At 44.9% G+C, this 20,685-nt stretch overlaps 2 protein-coding genes across 3 annotated transcripts in view; both read left to right on the forward strand.

Annotated features, from left to right (window-relative positions):
• The window catches only part of caps2 (calcyphosine 2), a 47,997-nt gene extending 41,631 nt beyond the window's left edge, over window positions 1-6,366 (forward strand). For both annotated transcript variants that reach the window (XM_067999304.1, XM_067999305.1), the window contains exons 17-18: window positions 992-1,088; window positions 2,548-6,366. In XM_067999304.1, coding sequence (XP_067855405.1) covers window positions 992-1,088; window positions 2,548-2,723 — 273 coding nt within the window. In that variant the 3' untranslated portion in view covers window positions 2,724-6,366. The remainder of the gene's footprint in view (window positions 1-991; window positions 1,089-2,547) is intronic.
• A 2,742-nt stretch (window positions 6,367-9,108) lies between these two features.
• Window positions 9,109-17,966, forward strand: rlig1 (RNA 5'-phosphate and 3'-OH ligase 1). Its single transcript, XM_067999306.1, has 7 exons — window positions 9,109-9,443; window positions 11,219-11,336; window positions 12,711-12,803; window positions 14,185-14,301; window positions 14,415-14,609; window positions 16,189-16,358; window positions 17,350-17,966. Exons 1-7 carry the CDS (start codon window positions 9,354-9,356, stop codon window positions 17,545-17,547), a joined length of 981 nt encoding a protein of 326 aa, XP_067855407.1. The 5' UTR covers window positions 9,109-9,353; the 3' UTR covers window positions 17,548-17,966.
• Window positions 17,967-20,685: the final 2,719 nt, after the last annotated feature.

Genomic DNA, 20,685 nt, shown 5'->3' on the forward strand with positions numbered 1-20,685 from the left:
TTTAAAAAAAAGCATATGGGATCCTGGGCTTTATTAATAGAGGCGTAGAGTACAATAGCAAGGAAGTTATGCTAAACCTTTATAAAACACTGGTTAGGCCTCAGCTGGAGTATTGTGTTCAATTCAGGGCACCACACTTTAGGAAGGATATGAAGGTCTTAGGGTGCAGAAGAGATTTACTAGAATGGTACCAGGGATGAAGGGACTTCAGTTATGTGGAGAGATTGGAGAAGTTGGGATTGTTCTCCTTAGAACAGAGAAGGTCAAGGGGAGATTTGATAGAGGCGTTCAAAATCATGAACGGTTTTGACAGAGTAAATAAGGAGAAACTTTTTCCAGTGGCAGAAGGGTCGGTAACCAGAGGACGTAGATTTAAGGTGATTGACAAATGAGCCGGAGGCGACATGGGGAAACATTTTTTTACGCAGCGAGTTGTAATCATCTAGAATGTGCTACCTGAAAGGGCGGTGGAAGCAGATTCAAACGTAATTTTCAAAGGGGAATTGGATAAATAGTTGAACGGAAAAAATTTAGAGGGCAATGGGGAAAGAGCAGGGAAATGGGACTAATTGGATAGCTCTTTCAAAGAGCTGGCACAGGCACAATGGGCCGAATGGCCACCTCCTGTGCTGTACCTACCATGATGTTCAATGCGTTATGCTGGTGTGGTGTTTAAACTGGACTGTCCTTTCAAGACCAGGAAATACATTTGCTTTAAGTAAACACAGTCTAGGGTCACTCGGAGCTTAATTGTGCTTTGGCCAGGTAACTGCAGATTGGAATGTGCTTGTCAGTTTCAGGTTGCACTTCAGAAGCACTTGTCATTTTACGATTATTCTGTATCTGTAACAAAGTGTGTCATTGGTGTAAGTAGATGTACCAATTTTAATATATTAAATTAAATCTGTTTTTGTTGGCTAATGAGATATTACAGCTTTTATTTTTAGCCCCTTTTATGTCACTTGTGTTATATCACTATTTATTTTCACAGGCCCACATGAAGCTTGATCCTAATAAGACTGGTAGCATCTCTGTGATTGATATTAGCAAGTTCTACAGTGCAAGGAAACACCCTAAAGTCTTATCAGGTAATAAATTAAAAGTCTGTTCCTGATGTACATCTTTTGTCCTAGTAAATATTCACTGTTACTTTTAGAGGTACCAGAATGGGCTCTGTACATCAGTGACCTTGTCTACATTTGACTCCTTCACTTAAGAATGCCTTGTCTACAGTGAGCAAATTAGACAATCAACAAAAATTAGACCTGATAAGAGATTTATGAGCTTGCTGTAAGGAAGTCAAGAACTTCACAAAAGAAAAATGTAACTACACCAATGTACGTGAGTTTTGTTCTAATATGTAGAGCATGATCAGATGGACTGAATGTTATTTGCTGATGTGTCGTTCTCTTTACCTGCATCGGGCACTGATTTATCTATTAAATGGCGCGAAACAAGATTCATACCACCGACTAATTAATCAGCAAACTGGTATCAGCGTGCTGGAGTTTTTTAAAATATTTGATCTTGGGATGTGGGTGTCGCTATCAAGGCTGACATTTATTGCCCATCCCTACTTGTTCCTAGAAGACAGTGGTGGGCTGTCTTCTTGAACCGCTGCAGTGCTTGTGGTGATGGTGGTCCCATGTGGTGTTAGGCAATTCCAGGGTATTAGCCCGGCAACAATGAAGGAACAGCGATATATGTCCAAGTCGGGATGGTATGTGAGTTGGAGGGGAACTTGGAGGTGATGGTGTTCCTGTGACGTTACTGCTTTTACCCTTCTCAGTGGTAGAGGTCGCAGGTGAGTAAGGTGCCGTCAAGGTAAGCTTGGTGAGTTGCTGCAGTGCATCATGTAGATCATACACGGGGGGAATCATAAGATGCGGCTACATAAAAAAAATCTGTATTGTGAAGTGTGGAGCAAAAATATTTCTTGCTGCGGTGTCAATATGATTGCTGTATTTATGTGGGCAGTCAGTGTGCTGAACTCCTAGCACTGGCTGTGCCATACAGGTGTCCCTATAGCTTTGTGCTATTTTACATTGGATATGGTCACCAGTGATATTGGGACACAAATTGGAACACCAATGTGCTGTGTCATAAAGCGATGGGATGCCGGTTGAACCTTTCGCTCCACTGAGCATCCTATCTCAGTATCACGGCTGAGGGGAGACCTTCTCTGGGAAAGCTAGAAATACCGAGGGAGAGTCACTGCGCTCTTGCACGCCTTACAGTGTTCGGATCCAGCCTGGCATTGGTGGACGACAGGTTTCTGAGCGCTGCCCATCTCCAAGCTCCTCCCCGTTTGGTTTTCCTGTTCTCACTGAAGGGGCAGGACCAATAAAATCTTCCCCTAAATTAAAACAATATTTTAACGCCAACGTTTGAAGTTTTGGAAGCTGGACTGGCTTTTCTTCTCTAGATCTCTTGACACAGGAGCAGGGCAATAATTTGTTGAAGCACACTGGATATGAGAGCTGCAGGGGCTCTGGTTCGGGGCTGCTGGCCTGGTCCAATAATGTTCTCTTTACGATCCCGTTGCAGGAGAATCTTCGGAGCAGCAAGTGCGGTCAGGGTTCCTGGATACTCTACAGGAGAGCTGCAGCAGCCGTGAGGAAGTCACTTACTGTGAATTTGAAGCTTATTACGAGGGACTCAGCTTTGGAATCCCAAACGATGAAGATTTCGCCAACGTGCTGAGAAATTGCTGGGGGGTGTGAGATAGGAGAATGTAAATGGCAAAGCCAGAATGACCGTTTTTCCTGTGCAAGATATTTTACGTTGATGTGCCTTTTGTAAAACGTGTTAAAGCTGATTGTAGCAAAGAATCCCATTATAATGCTATGAAATGCCTTGAATTTTCAGTCAGTCGAGGTGTAGATCTATTACCCTTAATAATTTTTTTTTTGAGATGTCAAAACATCCAGGATAGATTTCCCAGGTGGGGTACTAACAGTTCCCAGAAGGAAGCCCTCCTGATTGTATGTCCATTAATTAATTTAAGGCTGCATTTTGTGACACCACAAGTCCCGGCCAGAATGGAGGTGATTGGGTAATTCCCTCGTCAATCACGTCTGGAGACCGCACTGCTGTAATGTGTATTATGTAACAATCCTCCACTCACCTCATTTTGCTGGAGAAATAATCCTGCTCTATCGGGAGATTTTGCTGTTGTTTGTGGAGATTCTGTTTAAATAGACTCTGTTGCTGTAAGTCCCGCTCCGCCTCCAACTCATTTGCTGACACAGTGGTGTCAGTACTCACTGTGTTAATTTAAATGAACAGAAAGATTCAGGCAGGGTCCCTTACGTTCGTGCGCTTCTCCCCGCTCGGTTTTTCTGTTCTCACTGCGGGCGTAAGACCAGGAAAATCTCCTGCCCCCCCCCCCACCCAAAATTCTAACAACACTTTAGTGCCAATGTTTGGAAGTTGACTGGCTGCGTGTGTTCTTGTCCAGAGCACTTGACGGGCAAGCAAGGCAATTTACTTCTTCAAAGCCACCGATACCCTAAATTTTGAGTGTTTAAAGTTCCAGGAATTTTAAACAGCAATATTATCTATATTATAAAAGCCAAGCTGTTGCTGGTGTTTTATAACTTTGTAACACTATTCACTGTACTACAACAGCGACTACACCTTGTCGACTGTAAAGCGCTTTGAGACATCCTGAGGTTGTGAAAGGCGCTACATACATGCAAGTCTCTCTTTCTTTCTTTCTATTAATAAGTTTAAGTACAGAGTCTATATCAAAATCTGTGAATGTATTTTCAATGGCACCTTGACTAAGCACAGAGGAACCTTGGTTACCTGGAGTCTGAAGTGTCTGAACGAGATTGGGCTATGCATTTTGTTCCTTTTTGGGGGGGGCAAAAATGGCAGACTTAGTGTATGATACAAGGTTTTTCCATTACACATTTCAATGACACCTTGCATAGAATTTACAGCACAGAAACAGGCCATTCGGCCCAACTGGACCATGCTGGTGTTTATGCTGCACATGAGCTTCCTCTCACCCTACTTCATCTCACCCTATCAACATATCCTTTCTGCTCCTTTCTCCCTCTTGTGTGTATCTAGCTTCCCCTTAGATACATCCATTGCTATTTGCCTCAACCATTCCTTGTGGTGAGTTCCAAATTCTAACCACCCTCTGGATAAAGAACTTCCTCCTGAATTCCCTCTTGGTTTTATTATAAATTTTAGGAATATAAAGTGGTACGACTTGCCACGATTAAATAGGGTTCCTGTTTGAGCGAGGCAGTTGGTGTTTCTTCATCTGATTTTCAGAAACCCCGGCACTACGCTGAGTAAAAGTGTGCTGTTTCGAGGATTCTCGCAACAATTCAGATGTACTTGCCTTCCCGGAGCGATGGAGCAAAACTCGCAGCCCCCACCCCCCCACCACCCCCGTCGAGCTGTTCTAGTAAATGCTGCGTAACAACAGCCACCAGAACAACTGCAATGACCTTTAACTTAGAAAATAGTTGCAAGGTGCTTCACAGAGGCGTGAGTTTGCTGGGCTAAAGGAGGGGAGGTGTCCATTCGGCCCATCGTGCCTGTACCGGCTCTTTGAAAAGAGCTATCCAATTAGTCCCATCCCCCTGCTCTTTCCCCATAGCCCTGTAATTTCTCCCTTCAGGTATTTATCCAGTTACCCTTTTGAATGTTACTATTGAATCTGCTTCCACCACCCTTCCAGACAGTGCATTCCAGGTCATAGCAACTCGCTGCGTTAAAAAAAAAATGTTTCTTCATGTCGCCTCAGGCTTTTTTTGTCGATTGCCTTAAATCTGTGTCCTCTGGTTACCGACCCTCCTGCCACTGGAAATGGTTTCTCCTTATTTACTCTATCAAAACCGTTCATGATTTTGAACATCTCTTATCAAATCTTCCCTTAACCGTCTCTGTTCTAAGGAGCACAATCCCAGGTGACCGAGAATTAGCTCAAGTGGAGCATTTAATTGATTACAAGCTTTGTGTTCCTTGTCATCTATTTACTGTGATTTTATTTGTCGTTATGTGCTCATCATTTGGTATCGATACGCACTCAAGTGACAGCTCACCTGATGACTGCTGTAGGAGACAGTATTGGTGTCACTAGTGTGGGATGGACTGCCCCTGTCTCCCTAGCTTGGAATACTGCAGTCACTTTGTTCAGACGGGACTAATATATGTTTACAGTTAAATTTCAGTACCCATTTTCAATTTGTAAAAGCCTTCTTTGAATGAATAACATAAAACGTGGGGAAAATACAAATATTGTCCATTGAAATATTAGGCCTGTTGTGAGGTGTCTTACCACCGCAAGTGATCGTCCGAACAATACAGGCATTGTGCCTGATATTTTTTGATATAAGCTTGTAGTGGGTGAGGAAATATCTTCTCTAAAGTCTGGAGACTTTGCCCTCCTGCTCCCCCTTTCGAGACGGAGATTGATGGATTTTTGTTAGGCAAGGGATATGGCGTTAAGATGCAGATCAGCCATGATCCAGTTGAATGGCAGAACAGGCTCGAGGGCCTGAATGGCCTACTCCTGTTCCTATGTTCCTAAGTAGGAGGTACTTAATTTTCCATTAAACGGTATAATGGTGGTGTATTATATAGAACTCCACCTACCAGTGCCCCAGCTCACCAATCCCGCAAATACCACTGAAAACATGAGGGGCCTGTCAAACATCAGCATTTTACTTGTTACTAATGAGTTAAGTGTACTTATTTCTTTTAAAATGCATCGAAACTTACTATGAAAACAGATAATTGAATTTCTCATGACAATATCCGAATAATATTTGACACTAATCAGATGCACGAGGTATATTTATTTTGATAAGTTTTTCTCTCCACCTATTGGATGTAGTGTTGATTTTATTGCTGTAATTTTAAATTGTAACTTAATATTTTTAAAATTATAATTGAGTAATTTGTCAAATGCATATTTTTTTGATGAAAATATTATCAATTGTCCTCCACATACTAAAGAATAGGTCATCAACAAAGGAGGGGAAGAATCTGAAAGTCCCTTGTAAACATTTTTTGAAGTCCGAGGTGCGAGTGCTACCACTGAGACTTCCTACTCTCGTCTCTGACTCAGAAAGTCGCGGGTTCGAGCCCCACTCCAGGACTTGAGTACACAATCTAGGCCGACACTCCAGTGCAGTGCTGCACTGTCAGAAGTACCGTCTTTCGGATGAGACATTAAACCGAGGCCTCGTCTGCCCCCTCAGGTGGACGTAGAAGATCCCTCGGCACTATTCAAAGATGAATAAGGGAATTCTCCAGAGGTCGAGGGCAATATTTATACCTCAACCAACATCAAAAGCAGTTTAATTGGTTGTTTATCTCATTGCTGTTCGTGGGACCTTGCTGTGCGCGTTTTGTCAGCCGCGTTTCCCCGTATTAAAACCGTGACTACGCTTCAAAAGTATTTCATTGGCTGTGAAGTGGTTTAGGACATCCTGAGGTACTGAAAGGTGCTATGTTGATGCAAGTTCTTTCTTTCAATTGGCAGTGCATGTAGGCATCAACTTGTATGCAAATTGAGGGAGCAGGAGTGAGGTTCAGCTTGCTTGTACTGATGGACCTGATGTTGCTATCAACATGGTAATCAGTGTCTTCCTAATTGTCCCCATTAACATCAAGCCTGAGTTAATGCTGTTTTGCGCTGAGTTACAGACTTGGCTGTGCTCACCTTAAGGGGAGTGCTGCTCCCCTTGTCAATTTTCCTCGTCTAAGTCCTGCTCCTCTGGCACGTGCGAAACCGCACAAGTGAACCACACTGAGCCCTCCGGTCAGGCAAGTATATTTACAGTGATAGACGTTTCTCCATACAACACTGGTAGTGAGACGCCTGAAAAATTCCTAGCTGGGAAACGGGGCAGTTGCTCTTTGGTTCCACTAGATCTGCACCCGTGCACCGGCCGGTCTAGAAAGAGAAAGCAGCGCCACCCTTTACTGCCAGCTCTTCCCAGCCCATACGACCGATAAGTCGAACACAATGCGGGCAGTTAACAGTCCCACCCTCAATGGCTGTATACAAAGTCAGGAAGCAATCAAATGCATAGTCAGCACATCTCTCACCTGGAATCTTAACGGGGAGCAACAAGCCAAGGTGGTCATTGGCTGACTGGGGGGGTGGGTTTGCAAGTTAATCACTAATCTCAAATTAGGGGTTCATTGCAACCCCAAATTTACCATGAGGGGAGCACTTCCACCCTGGCTCTTCCAAGTTAGTGCCTACGATTACATTTTCTCTCTCAGCTTTGCGATTATGATATAGGCTGGTAATGTACAAGCAATGGCCCGCTGGTTAATTCTGGCCCGTGACGTGACCTGATCTTATCCAGCCTGCGGAGCTCCAGCTTTTGGTGTCGCCCTTTGGTAGAAACAGCTGCTCTGATGGTGGATTTGTGGAAATTAAAAATAAAATCATGGATTGCACTTTCAGCTTTCTCAGCAGGAGCGCACTAGAACTCCCGACCTAACATCATGTGGGAGTAACCTCCAGTACCACAGACTGCAGCGGTTCAAGAATAAGGCCCACTACCATCTTCTCAAGGGGCAACTATGGATGGGCAACAAATGCTGGTCTTGCCAGCGACACACCTACACCCCAGGAACGACAAAAAAAATTATTCTGTTCCTTCATCTGTTGTACTCATTTGTTTATTTTTCTCTCACTCTGTAAAGCCTCTTGATACATTTTTCAGATTAAAGATGCTATATAAATGCAAGTTGTTTTCTGGAACCCCCCCTGTAAACCTCTCTGTCTCTCTACACCTTTTAAAAACCTCCAATAACCCCTATCCCTGACTAAGTGTTGGGCTACCCTCTTCTAACCTTCTCCCTTACCTTCCATCCTACCTATAATTCATTGTCGAAACTTAACACGATACCAATGCACTAACACACTCAGACCAGTATCACAAAGGGAAAAGTTTTACTTTAATTGACTTGTATACAAGGGAAGCTGTATTCTGAACAACCTCTTCACTGAACAATGGAAACAGTTCACATTGATACAGTTTAATTAGTAATGTCCACCTGTCATAGAATATGGGCGTACATGGACATTCTTTATTGGTTCAGGTAGTTGGTCAATCAAGTAGTGAGCCTGCTCCCTCTGGACGTCCATAGCTCATTCTTATATTGGCACGTAGGCCTCGTAGGACCGAGCACATTATCCTCCCTACATTCTTGAGCTGGTTATCAGTAGGACTGAAGTCAGTCTCAAGGCCACATGGCCTCTCAAGAAACTGTATTCTCATTATATTTTATAGTCAGCAATACCCTTATCTGCTCGGGGGGCCAGACGGTACTAAGCACCTGCACAGCCAACTTAATTATCAACATACCAAGGCTTAAACGTAATTACACAACTGTGTCTTTCTGTGTGTGTGTGCTGTAGCTACCCCATTATGTGAGCCAAAGAGTTAACATGGTCAAATATCCATCATGTGGAGATGCCGGTGATGGACTGGGGTTGACAATTGTAAACAATTTTACAACACCAAGTTATAGTCCAGCAATTTTATTTTAAATTCACAAGCTTTCGGAGGCTTCCTCCTTCCTCAGGTGAACGATTTTCACATCGTTCACCTGAGGAAGGAGGAAGCCTCCGAAAGCTTGTGAATTTAAAATAAAATTGCTGGACTATAACTTGGTGTTGTAAAATTGTTTACAAATATCCATCATGCATTTCTTCTTTACTATGGTCAAGTAACTGTTCATGCATTTCTACATCATACAAAGAATTACGTTGTATTTACAACACAGAAACAGGCCATTCAGCCCAACAGGTTTATGCTCCACAGGAGCCTCCTCCTCCCACCCCTACTTCAATAACCCTCTCAGCATATCCTTCTATTCCTTTCTCCCTCACGTGTGTATCCAGCTTCCCCTTAAATGCTATTTCCCCTCAACTACTCCTTGAGGTAGCAAGTTCCACATTCTAACCACTCCTCCTTAAACCTGGTGCATTGCCTTTCTGTTAAATGTCCAGTGTCAATGCAAGTTGCTCTTGTCGCTGGAAGTATATTACAGCAATTTGCATGATGCAAATAACTCAGGGCCGAGTCCAGGGATTTTGCTGGGTTGGGGAACTCATCGAGTTGCGCAGGCGCCTGCGGATGTGGCCCGGGGAGAGGAGATTGTAGCAAACGTTGACATTCGGCGTAAAGAGGCGCACCGGGGGCGGGGAGGAGACTCAATGCAGAGTGTTAGACCGTCTGCATGCGTCCTTTGGTTGCATTAATCCATTTTTTTAAAAAATAGTTCGCTGCGGTGTGGGCGCCGGGGGCCGGTCCAGAGTTCCTGCCCCGCGCTCCGGGCTCTGCAACCTCCGCGGAAACGCGATGCAGCGCCCGGGCTCGGTGCAGCAGAAAATCCCCTGCGCCTTCGCCACCGAAGTAAGGGATGAGCCGGCCACGAAACGGGCCAACCAGGTAGGAAACGGGCGCTGGGCAGCAATTGCACGGTCCCCAGTGCAAGGCTGGAAAGATGCGGCCCCCATCTCAAGACTGCATTCATTTTAAAGCTGGGGGCAGCATGGACCCCCCCCATCATCATCATCATCATCATCATATCCGGGGCAAAGCTGCAAACTTAAGGGTTTTACTTTTAGTTAATTACTTGCAATTTAATGATCTCACCACTTGTTATCAGCATTTATGCTATTTTTAAATTCTCATCCTTGTTTTCAAATCCCCCCACTGCCTCTCCCCTCCCTGTCTCCGTCACCTCCTCCAGCCCGACGACCCTCCGAGATCTCTGCCCTCCTCCAATTCTGGCCTCTTGCGCATCCCCGATTTTCATCGCTCCGCGGTTGGCGGCCGTGCCTTCAGCTGCCTAGGCCCCTAAACTCTGCAATTCCCTCCCTAAGTCTCTCCACGTCCCTCTCCTATTTTAAGATGCTCCTTAAAACCTACCTCTTTGACCAAGCATTTGGTCACCTGTCCTAATATCTCATGTGGCTCGGTGTCAAATTTTGTTTGTCATAACACTCTTTTGAAGTGCCTTGGGACATTTTACTACATTAAAGGCGCTATATAAATGCAAGCTGTTATTATTTCTACTTCAGGGTGATGCTAAATTTGCATTTACCTCTCTGATCCCCTCAGGCAATCGAAACATGTCCAGGAGATCACATGGACCAAGCATTATCTATAAAGACATAATGGTCATTGGTCAAGCTACATGGACCAGCACAGAATGCTGCTCCCCGAGAGTGCGTTTATATTATCATAGCATCATAGCATGTTAACAGCGTAGAAGGAGGCCATTCAGCCCATCGTGCCTGTGCCGGCTCTTTGAAAGAGCTATCCAATTAGCCACACTCCCCTGCTCTTTCCTATAGCCCTGTAAAATTTTTCCTTTCAAGTATTTATCTAATTCCCTTTTGAAAGCCACGATTAAATCTGCTTCCACCGCCCTTTCAGGCAGCGATTTTCAAATCATATCAACTCGCTGCATAAAAAAATGTTTCCTCATGTCGCCTCTGGTTCTTTTGCCAATCACCTTAAATCTGTGTCCTCTGGATACCGACCCTTCTGCCACTGGAAAAGTTTCTCCTTGTTTACTCTATCAAATCTGCCCATGATTTTGAACACCTGTCAAATCACCTCTTAACCTTCTCTGTTCTAAGGAGAACAACCCCAGCTTCTCCACATAACTGAAGTCCCTCATACCTGGTACAAATGTAGAGTCAGAACAAAGTGGTTTCTGAAAGCAGTCTGAATCCAAAATTTGCAGGGCTGCGGGGAAAGAACAGGGGAGTGGGACTAATTGGATAGCTCTTGCAAAGAGCCGGGACAGGCACGATGGGCCAAATGGCCTCTTTCTGTGCGGTAAGATTTTACGATTCGATGAGGAACGTTGCTGAGGACAATAGGAGAAATCCCTGTTCCTCTTTGAATAGCGACAAGGGATTATTTTTGTCTGCCTGTGTACTATTCCAGATCTCTCTGTTGCTTTTTTTTGGTTGAGAACCTGGTACAAATGGAAGCTTTAATTGGACAGGAAGCCAACGTTCCGTTTGTGAATGCTTCTGCAAAGGAAAGTGAAGGAACTGTTCAGCCAGCTGGTTTACTTTGTGCCCAGGACCTGCACGTTTAACCAGCCCCACCACTGAATATTTCCATGTTTCGAAACTGGCCAGATTGATTGATTCGATCTGTTCGTACTCCATTGGGACGGACTCTGTTCTTAAACTTGTTTTCAGTCTTTCAGAGTTTTGGCCACCGGACAGCTGAGTCTGAAGGCACTGGAAGCAGATATACACCATGCGATCGCCACAGAGAAAGTGGACGGGACCTGCTGTTATGTCGCTAAATATAAAGGTAACGTAGCAGATGTGCCTTGGGCGAACGTTCATTTTAAAAAGAACGATGGGCTGTTTAATAAAATATTTGTGCATCGCGAAGTTGAGAAATCTACACAGCGATTCTGTGTTTCCCTCTGTCGCAAGAATCATCGAATGATACAGCCTGTGCTTGCTTTTTCAAAGAGCTATCCAATTTGTCCCATTCCCCTGCTCTTTCCCCATAGCCTTGCAGATTTTTCCCTTCAAGTATTTATCCAATTCCCTTTTGAAAGTTACTATTGAATCTGCTTCCACCGCCCTTTCAGGCAGCGCATTGCAGAGAAGTCTAACTGCTAGTTATGTATTATCAAATCTTTGAATAAAAACTTTTTATGTTGGTCAGAAATCCCCACTCTCTCCAAAAGAGGTGATTGTCTTGCAGCTGTCTTTGTGAACTTGTTTCACCTTTCAGTAAAAGGGACTAATACTACAGTAATGACCAGTGTTTCAGGATGTTCACTGCAGTATGGTCAGAGCTCATTAAAATGCTAACTGTAGCCTACTGTTTCATTTGGATCCATATTCTGTTTCCGGCATTATATCTTTTTTCTCACTGAATTTCTGTGCTCGTCCAGATGAGGGATGTTAGTGCTGGGGAATGGAATGTTTCCTCATTTCAGGCAAGTGGTGTTTGCATCGCGCACTGCCGGGCCAGGTCAGGTATAGCGCGGCTACATGCAGAGTGAAGCTCCCTCTTTTCTGCCTCGATAATGTACCTTAGCTTGAACCACGGAGGAGCGCTGTCCATTGCAGCAGTGTGATAACAGGCCAACCATGCTGTGGTCTCGTGAGGGAAAACTGCCAAATTTAAGGACGGTTTTGTCTTGCGGGTTAGTGCCCACTCGCTAGAAGCTGCGTTGAGACCGGCAAACTCATTTCATGTAGGGTCCTTGCAGCCAGTAGACAGAACTAACTTTCATCCCTTCAGTCTGGGCTGGATTTGAATGCAAGTCCCAAAGGCCTTCATCTTATTCACTGCGCCAGCCGATCCTTCATCTGACCATTTGAAGATGAGGTAATGTAGCAGTTGAGCTTGTCCTTATAATACAGGCTTTAACACTCAGTAATTCCTCCTCACTCAACCATTATCCAGTAACATCTGCCAATGGATCTGAACTCCTGTAATGGTTTTGCTTCACTGGTTTGGATGCTGGTGGACCTGTTTTGATAGTTAATGCACTACTATGTTATTGTGACAATAAGAAGTGGTAAGCTCTTTTGAGAGAGCTGATCGCCCTCCTTCTCTGCTGTAAAGTTCTGCAATTCTAAACCTTGTATCCTTGCTGTGTAGCTTCAACTAACAGGTAGAATTCAGTTGGTTGATTAGCTTTTGTTTGGTGATTGTTGTCAGATTTGCCCTATCTCTGGGCTCGGCTGGACAGGAAACCTACCAAACAAGCTGAGAAGCGATTCAGGAAATTTCAGTCTTCTAAAACCAGCACTGGTAATGAAACTCCTTTTCCCTTCTCCATGTTGTGTTTATATCAACAGTTTACTGCAAATTTAAAAATAAAGCACTTTGCCATTTCTCCCCAGAGAATAGATTTGAAGAACCCTCTTGCCTATTAGAGACGTTTTGACTCGATTCTGCCTTCTCCTCTCCCTCCCAACAATGACCTGACATTTTCTATTAGGAACATAGGAACAGGAGTAGGCCATTCAGCCCCTCGTGCCTGCTCCGCCATTTGATAAGATCATGGCTGATCTGTGATCTAACTCCATATACCTGCCTTTGGCCCATATCCCTTAATACCTTTGATTGCCAAAAAGCTATCTATCTCAGATTTAAATTTAGCAATTGAGCTAGTATCAATTGCCGTTTGCGGAAGAGAGTTCCAAACTTCTACCACCCTTTGTGTGTAGAAATGTTTTCTAATCTCGCTCCTGAAAGGTCTGGCTCTAATTTTTAGACTGTGCCCCCTACTCCTAGAATCCCCAACCAGCGGAAATAGTTTCTCTCTATCCACCCTATCCGTTCCCCTTAATATCTTGTAAATGGGAGGGGATTGACTCAGTATTATCTCTGTAACCTCCTACAACTCTGCGTTCCTCCAACTCTGGTCTCTTGTTCACCGCCCTGTAATAAATTGGATCGCCCGGTGGTGAAGGATGGAATACTAGAGCCTGGTCTTCAGTTGCTTCCAAGCCTCTATTCACATGACCCATTCCACACTCTAGATAAGCTCTCATATAAATTGATATGAGAGTTCCCAATTGATACGCATCACCTGAATACAATTAACACTAATTGATATAAATCATATGGATACAATTAACACCCCCACCCACCATTGGGCCCTGAGCTCTGGAATTCCCTCCCTAAACTTCTCTACCTCTCTCTCCTCCTTTAAGATGCTCATTAAAACACATCTCTTTAACCAAGCATTTGGTCACCTGTCCTAATATCTCCTTATGTGGCTCGGTGTCAAATTTTGTTTGATAATCGCTCCTGTGAAGCGCCTTGGGACATTTTACAATGTTAAAGGCGCTATATAAATGCAAGTTGTTGTTCTTGAACAGCTTGGAGGAGATTGCTATGCTTCTGTGTCTCCCCCCTCCCCCACCCCCCCCCTCCCTCCCAAAGCTGGGATTCACAGAATCAGAAAATCCTGGCCCTTGTGTATATATCTCTCTATATAAACAGTAACCTGAGCAACTTGCCATAACAGAGGGCAGGTATTTGACGAGACAGAGTTATGTTGGTGACGAAGGAGATAACGTCCTGTGCAGCTAACTGATGGAACAGCTGAATAAATGTTGTGGCTGCGCACAAATTGGGCGCAATAACATGGGCTGCTGTGACGGGAGCTCGCTTTACTCTTCAGAGTTCACTTGGAACCTTGACGATGACTTCAGGAAAGTTCCGGATTCCTGGATCCCCGCCCATGGAGTGGTCCAATTAAAAGGCCGGTCGCAGCCAGATGAAAATGGGCACATTCCTGGTACGAGGCGGCAAGTTTTTATTTACTAAACAGCAATGCCGTTCGATTCTTGGAGTACACTTGATAAAAACCCAAACTTAACTGACGTTCCTCCTTTACCCAACACTCCCAAGGTTGGATTCCGGTGGAGAAGGATTGCAAACCGTACTGCTGGCACGTCTCCGCCGTGAATTATGAAACTGGATCAGCGCTGATTCTGAAACCGTGCTCTGAGAAGAATCTTCTAGAAATTACCACTATTCCATTAATGGAGCTTCTTGAACAAACGCTGGAGCTTGTAGGAACACACATTAATGGCAATCCATACGGTAGGCAGATGTTTGCTTTCTCTTGTGTTTAATTTTTAATCTGACCCCTTGGCCTCCCCTTGTTTGGGTGACACCCGTGGCTCAGCACTGTCGCCTCTGAGTCAGAAGGTCGTGGGTTCAAGTCCCACTCCAGAGACTTGAGCATCAAATCCCACTCCAGAGACTTGAGCATCAAATCCCATTGCAGTGCTGCACTGCCGGAGATGCCGTCTTTCGGATGAGACGTTAAACCGAGGCCTCGTCTGCCCTCTCGGCCGTTTAATATCGAGTCCGATAGATGGCACCTCTGACAGTGTAGCACTCCCCTAGCACTGCACTGGAATGCCAGCCTGGATTTTGTGGTTCAAGTCACTAGAGTCGGCCTTGAACCCACAACCTTCTGATTGAGAGGCGAGAGTGCTACCCACTGAGCCAAGGCTGGTACCTGAAGAGATGTGGGTTGGAAGAGTAGATCAGAGAGATTTGGATTGGAGAAGTGGCTGGAGTAAAGGCAAGGAAAATGATTCAAAAACTTTATGAAAAAATACAGGGTGGGCAAAATGATTCTTTATGTATTTACACGGATAAATGTAATTCCTGGTATGAGATATCAGTATTGTACAACAAAGGAACTTCACCAACATTGCTCCCTCAACCAATACCAGCAAGGTGAGATTAACTGGACCTTCATCCCATTTGTTGTTTGTGGGACTTTGCTGTGTGAAAAAATGGCTGCAGCAGTTGCCTACAAAACACTTCGAAAGTAATACATTAGTTGTGAGCACTCTGGGATGTCTTGAGAATGTGAAAGGCGCTATATAAATGCAAATTCTTTTTTTCACCTGCATTTATATGTCAACTTCTCAAAACTGTAGCTGGGGAAAACTTTGGATAGGGAATTTTTTTTTTATTCGTTCATGGGATGTGGGCGTCGCTGGCAAGGCCAGCATTTATTGCCCATCCCTGATTGCCCTTGAGAAGGTGGTGGTGAGCCGCCGCCTTGAACTACTGCAGTCCGTGTGGTGAAGGTTCTCCCACAGTGCTGTTAGGAAGGGAGTTCCAGGATTTTGACCCAGTGACGATGAAGGAACGGCGATATATTTCCAAGTCGGGATGGTGTGTGACTTGGAGGGGAACGTGCAGGTGGTGTTGTTCCCATGTGCCTGCTGCCCTTGTCCTTCTAGGTGGTAGAGGTCGCAGGTTTGGGAGGTGCTGTCGAAGAAGCCTTGGCGAGTTGCTGCAGTGCATCCTGTGGATGGTACACACTGCAGCCACTGTGCGCCGGTGGTGAAGGGAGTAAATGTTTAGGGTGGTGGATGGGGTGCCAATCAAGCGGGCTGCTTTGTCCTGAATGGTGTCGAGCTTCTTGAGTGTTGTTGGAGGAGAGGGAATGCATTGTCGTGATCATTTTGGTTGAAAATTTGACATGCATTTCCCATTTTTTACTTGTGGGCTTCTTTTTGTTAAATTATTGACAGGAGGACTTTTACCCCCCCCCCCCCCTTTAATCCCTTGGTTTGATGTGTGAAATATTGAAGTGTTGGGAAACAGTCAGAACCAAGTGTGGCACTGGCAGACTTCACTTTTAATTCTGTTGCAGGGCTGGGAAATAAGAGGCACCCTGTCCATGTCCTGGTTCCCCATGGATCCCTGCAGATCGAGAAACCCCCGACACTTAACCTCACCGATCTGATCACGTGGTTTGAGGAAAGCCAAGAGGGGAAAGTGGAAGGAATTGTGTGGCACTGCACAAACGGAATATTAATTAAAGTGAGTGAAAGATCAGAGTTTAGTTCATGCACTGTTGGGGGGAAAATAAGATGAAGTATTCTTAATATTGTGGTTTGAGCTTTTAAATAAAGTATATTTACCCTAATTGCAAAATTAAGTGAGAGCTTGAAACGGCACTTGTTTAACGACCAATCGGTGATCGTCCTCCTGGGAGGGAGGGTCGAGGTATAAAGATTCCTTTGGAGGGTGCTAGTTCCAAGATGGCACACCTGGCAGTGGATATTCGGAACCTAATCCACCATGTTTGACGGACTGGGTAAACATTTGATACCTGAGCCAGGCAGGTCAGCCCTACTGGGGATACTGGCTCGGTAATGGGACCTGTCGCTTCCTGCGGGAATTCTTGCCACTCTGCTGCGGCGGACCCTGCGAACCAGTGTTCTGAAGACTAGGGTGGTCCTGGGTGGACGGGCAGAAAGGAAGCTCACCAGTGCTGGCAGGCTGCGTGATTTTAGCTGGTTAAACTCCAGGAGTACTCACTTATTCTTGGTTCTGCTGACTTGCACCCAAGCTTTCTGGATAAGAGAGGTGTGTCCCAGTGGGTAAACTGTGCGCGCGTTCTTATCAAATAAACAGAAACCGCAAGGTTTGGGTATCTCAGTACCTTGAAATTGTGATTCATGTTTTTTCAGTGTTTGTAACTTTTGAGTTCCATTGTCTTATGTTGTTGGAGAGAATGTATTTGCTGACGTTTTGCTCAGTGGATGAATGATTAACCTCGCCGTGCTGCCCAGACCTGACCTCACGTCTCTCTGGCTTAGCGCGAGTAGAGCAAAGGTTCCTCACAGCCTTGTGTAGAACGATGACTTTGAACCCATGGTCTAACGTTCTGCTGTTCACCAATGGGCTTCTTCCAAATCTCATGTGTTTTTACATATAAAAATGTGGAATAAACTGAATGTTGCAGCCGTGGCCATGAAGTAAAGATTCACCTTTCTAAACGCTCAACGTTTACCTTCCTCATTTTCAGATTCATCGTCACCACCTGGGCTTACAGTGGCCTTTGCCAGACCCGTATTTGACCGCCCGCCCTCTGTCCATTAGTGTTGATCTAACTACGTGTGAGTGGGACTTTGAAGCAAAATCATCATTCCTGGTCCTTGCAAAGCTCAACGGGAAGCAGTTTGACCATTTTAAAGACATTCCATGGGATGAGGCTGGAAGTTAATGTGACGTTACCACGTGATTGGCCAAGGAGGGCTGGTTGAGCAGGTTGGCGGTTTAAAGGCAGAAGTTGCTTACCTGTCGGAAGGACTCGGGGGGGGGGGGGGTGGGGGGAGGGACTACTTTTGGGTCGTTGGGGTTTGTCTGCCATGTCCTAAAGCTGATGCCCTTGTTCTCAGTTCTGCCCTTGGGTTGTTGCTAACTAGAATGCTAAAACATTTGTAATACATGAGGACTGAAAATGGTGGTCTGCAGCATTTTGATGCTCTGCAGGATGGTCACATAACCTCGTGAAGAAAAATCCCGAGCCGGGCACAAGCCAGTTACGCAGCTCATTTACGTCGATGGATTAACTGTACTCTGCTATTTCGACAAAACCCATGTTTGATTGTTTAAGATTAAAGATCCAATCACAACATTGAACCTGACTTCATTTCCTCAAACTATACAATCCTACAAGGTCCATGTGTGTAAGCATTAACTGCATTTAGGAGTAAACTGTTAGATTTTTTTTGTCCTTTAACGCAGCATGTTATCGCTGTTTCGATCTTAAAAGTTGTGACTTGGCTGTGTTGCTCTTAGAAAAATGCGTGTATTAAATCTCGCTCTTGGTTTGTAGGATTTAAAACTTTGTTCAGTAGCTGCAACGTTATCGAGAGTGAATTAGTGGCTCCTACCTTTCCTCCACTCTCCGATGGAGAAAATGTTTCCTAAACTTCCATTTGAAAAGTTTTTTAAAAATTCATTCTTGGAATATGGGCGTCGCTGGCGAGGCCGGCATTTACTGCCCATCCCTAGTTGCCCTCGAGAAGGTGGTGGTGAGCCGCCGCCTTGAATCGCTGCAGTCCGCGTGGTGAAGGCTCTCCTACAGTGCTTTTAGATCGGGAGTTTCAGGATTTTGACCCATTGACAACGAAGGAACGGCCGATATATGGTCAAGTCGGGATGGTGTGTGACTTGGAGGGGAACGTGCGGGTGGTGTTGTTCCCATGTGCCCGCTGCTCTTGTCCTTTTAGGTGGTGGAGGTCGCGGGTTTGGGACTTTTTGGTTGCAACTTCCATCTGCCGGTTTTCTGTTCAGCCATTGCTGTTGTAAACCTCTGCAGCAAATTACGTTGCAAGTCCCGACTGAAACCACCGTTACCATAGGCGATGCTTATTAAATAGAGAAGATTTCCACACCAATGAAAAACTCCCCTTTTCAATTTTGACCTTTTCATTTGTTTTTCCGGAGAAAAAAGTATCTTTACACGATGGAGCTTGAGATTGACTGTTAACTGCAGGACCCTGGATTGTTTGAGCCGGGTTCTCCACATAATGGTCAGCAGCCAGAAAATACCATGGGTGAAGTTTGAATTGTGTCATGGTGGAGCATGATCAGACTGTGAGACACATGTATGTCATTTCATTATTTGACTCCTTCCAGAACCCCCTGACACTCATCTTAAGCAAATCCTAAATTAATTGTAGACTGAAGGATGTGTAGAGTGTTTTCTTTTACTAAGAAAAACTTCAGTGCCACTGCTGAGGGAGTGCTGCACTGTCAGAGGTGCCGTCTTTCGGATGCGACGTTAAACCGAGGCACCGTCTGCCCCCTCGGTGTATGTAAAAGGTCCCATGGCACTATTTTGAAGAAGAGCAGGGGAGTTCTGGTGTCCTGACCAACATTTATCCCTCATCTGACACCTAGAACAGATTATCTGGTCATTTATCTCACTGCTGTTTGTGGGACCTTGCTGAGCACAAATTGGCTGCCGGATTTCCTACATTACAACAGTGATTACACTTTAAAAGAAAAAGTACTTAATTGGCTGTAAAGCACTTTGGGACGGCCTGAGGTTGCGAAAAACTCTAAATGAAAGTTCTTTTTTAATTAACTTGATTCACCGATTCAGTTTTCTGCCCATTGCTTCATTGCAAACATATGTGTTACAAGAACCTTAACACTTATTGCATTCATGGATAGGAATTGCTGCACAAAGATAAGGGACGGTGTGTGGCTGCCCTCTGGTGGAGCCTGATTTCAAAGTTCTCTGAGAATTTCATCTGCTTGAAAAGGCCGTTGAGAACAGCATGTTGTGCCTACACATTGGAAGCGACAGAAGGAACTTCCGCTGGGAGAGCAACTGCAAGACAGCCGCAGGTGAGAGGGAGAAACCAGGGACTGGTGGGGAGACGTGGTACTTATGGTTTGAAGGTACAGGAGTTACGTTTTGCAGGATTACAAGCAGAGGTGTTGGGAGAGACACCGCTCTCAATTTTCCTATCGGTGAACTGTGAGCTGTGTGGCTCGAATCTCTTCCTGTCGTGTCTCTTATGTATTGTTGCTGCTGCTGCAACCCATGAGAGAGTTTCAGTTTAGCCACTGGATCCCGTTGACCGATGTGGTGCAAGCACCTTGGCTGCAGTCAACAGTGAGAAGCAGGGTTAAATCTCCTTGTGATCACACCTCACTCACCGTGTGACTGATAAATACATTAATGGTTGCCACCGCCCAGTCCGAAAACACAGTCGCTCAGCTTCCAGAGAGGAAGCTACCTGTACGCTAGGCTGAGATTCTTTGGTTGTTTTGGAGACTGAAATGCTTCTGGAAGAGTCCCCAGTGACTACCACTTAGCTTGAAGTGCATGTGGTGGTAATGATTTGTAGTGTACTATCAAGGACATAAACTATATGCAAGGTAACCGCTCAGGAAACTCAAAGACCTCTTCAGCTGACAGGCAGTGAGATGTTTGACCCTGTACTAGAGCTGCTCCCACTATCTCTGAGGTTCATGCTTATCTCTAGGTAATTTGGAACCGAATTGCATTTATCTCTTTAACCTTCAGCCCTACAACCCTCCGCAATCTCTGCGCTCCTCCAATTCTGGCTTCTTGCGCATCCCTGACTTCTATCGCCCACCTTCAGCTGCCTAGGCCCTAAGCTCTGGAATTCCCTCCTTAAACCTCTCTACCTTTTTCCTCCTTTAAGACGCTTCTTAAAACCTACCTCTGACCAAGACTTCCTGTCCTAATATCTCATTATGTGGCTTGATGTCAAATTTTGTCTGATAATCGCTCCTGTGAAGCGCCTTGGGACGTTTTACCACGTTAAAGATGCTATATAAATGCAAGTTGTATATTTTTTTATTTGTTCATGGGATG

The sequence above is a fragment of the Heptranchias perlo genome, chromosome 18 (assembly GCF_035084215.1).
Source record: "Heptranchias perlo isolate sHepPer1 chromosome 18, sHepPer1.hap1, whole genome shotgun sequence".
Lineage (NCBI taxonomy): Eukaryota > Metazoa > Chordata > Chondrichthyes > Hexanchiformes > Hexanchidae > Heptranchias > Heptranchias perlo.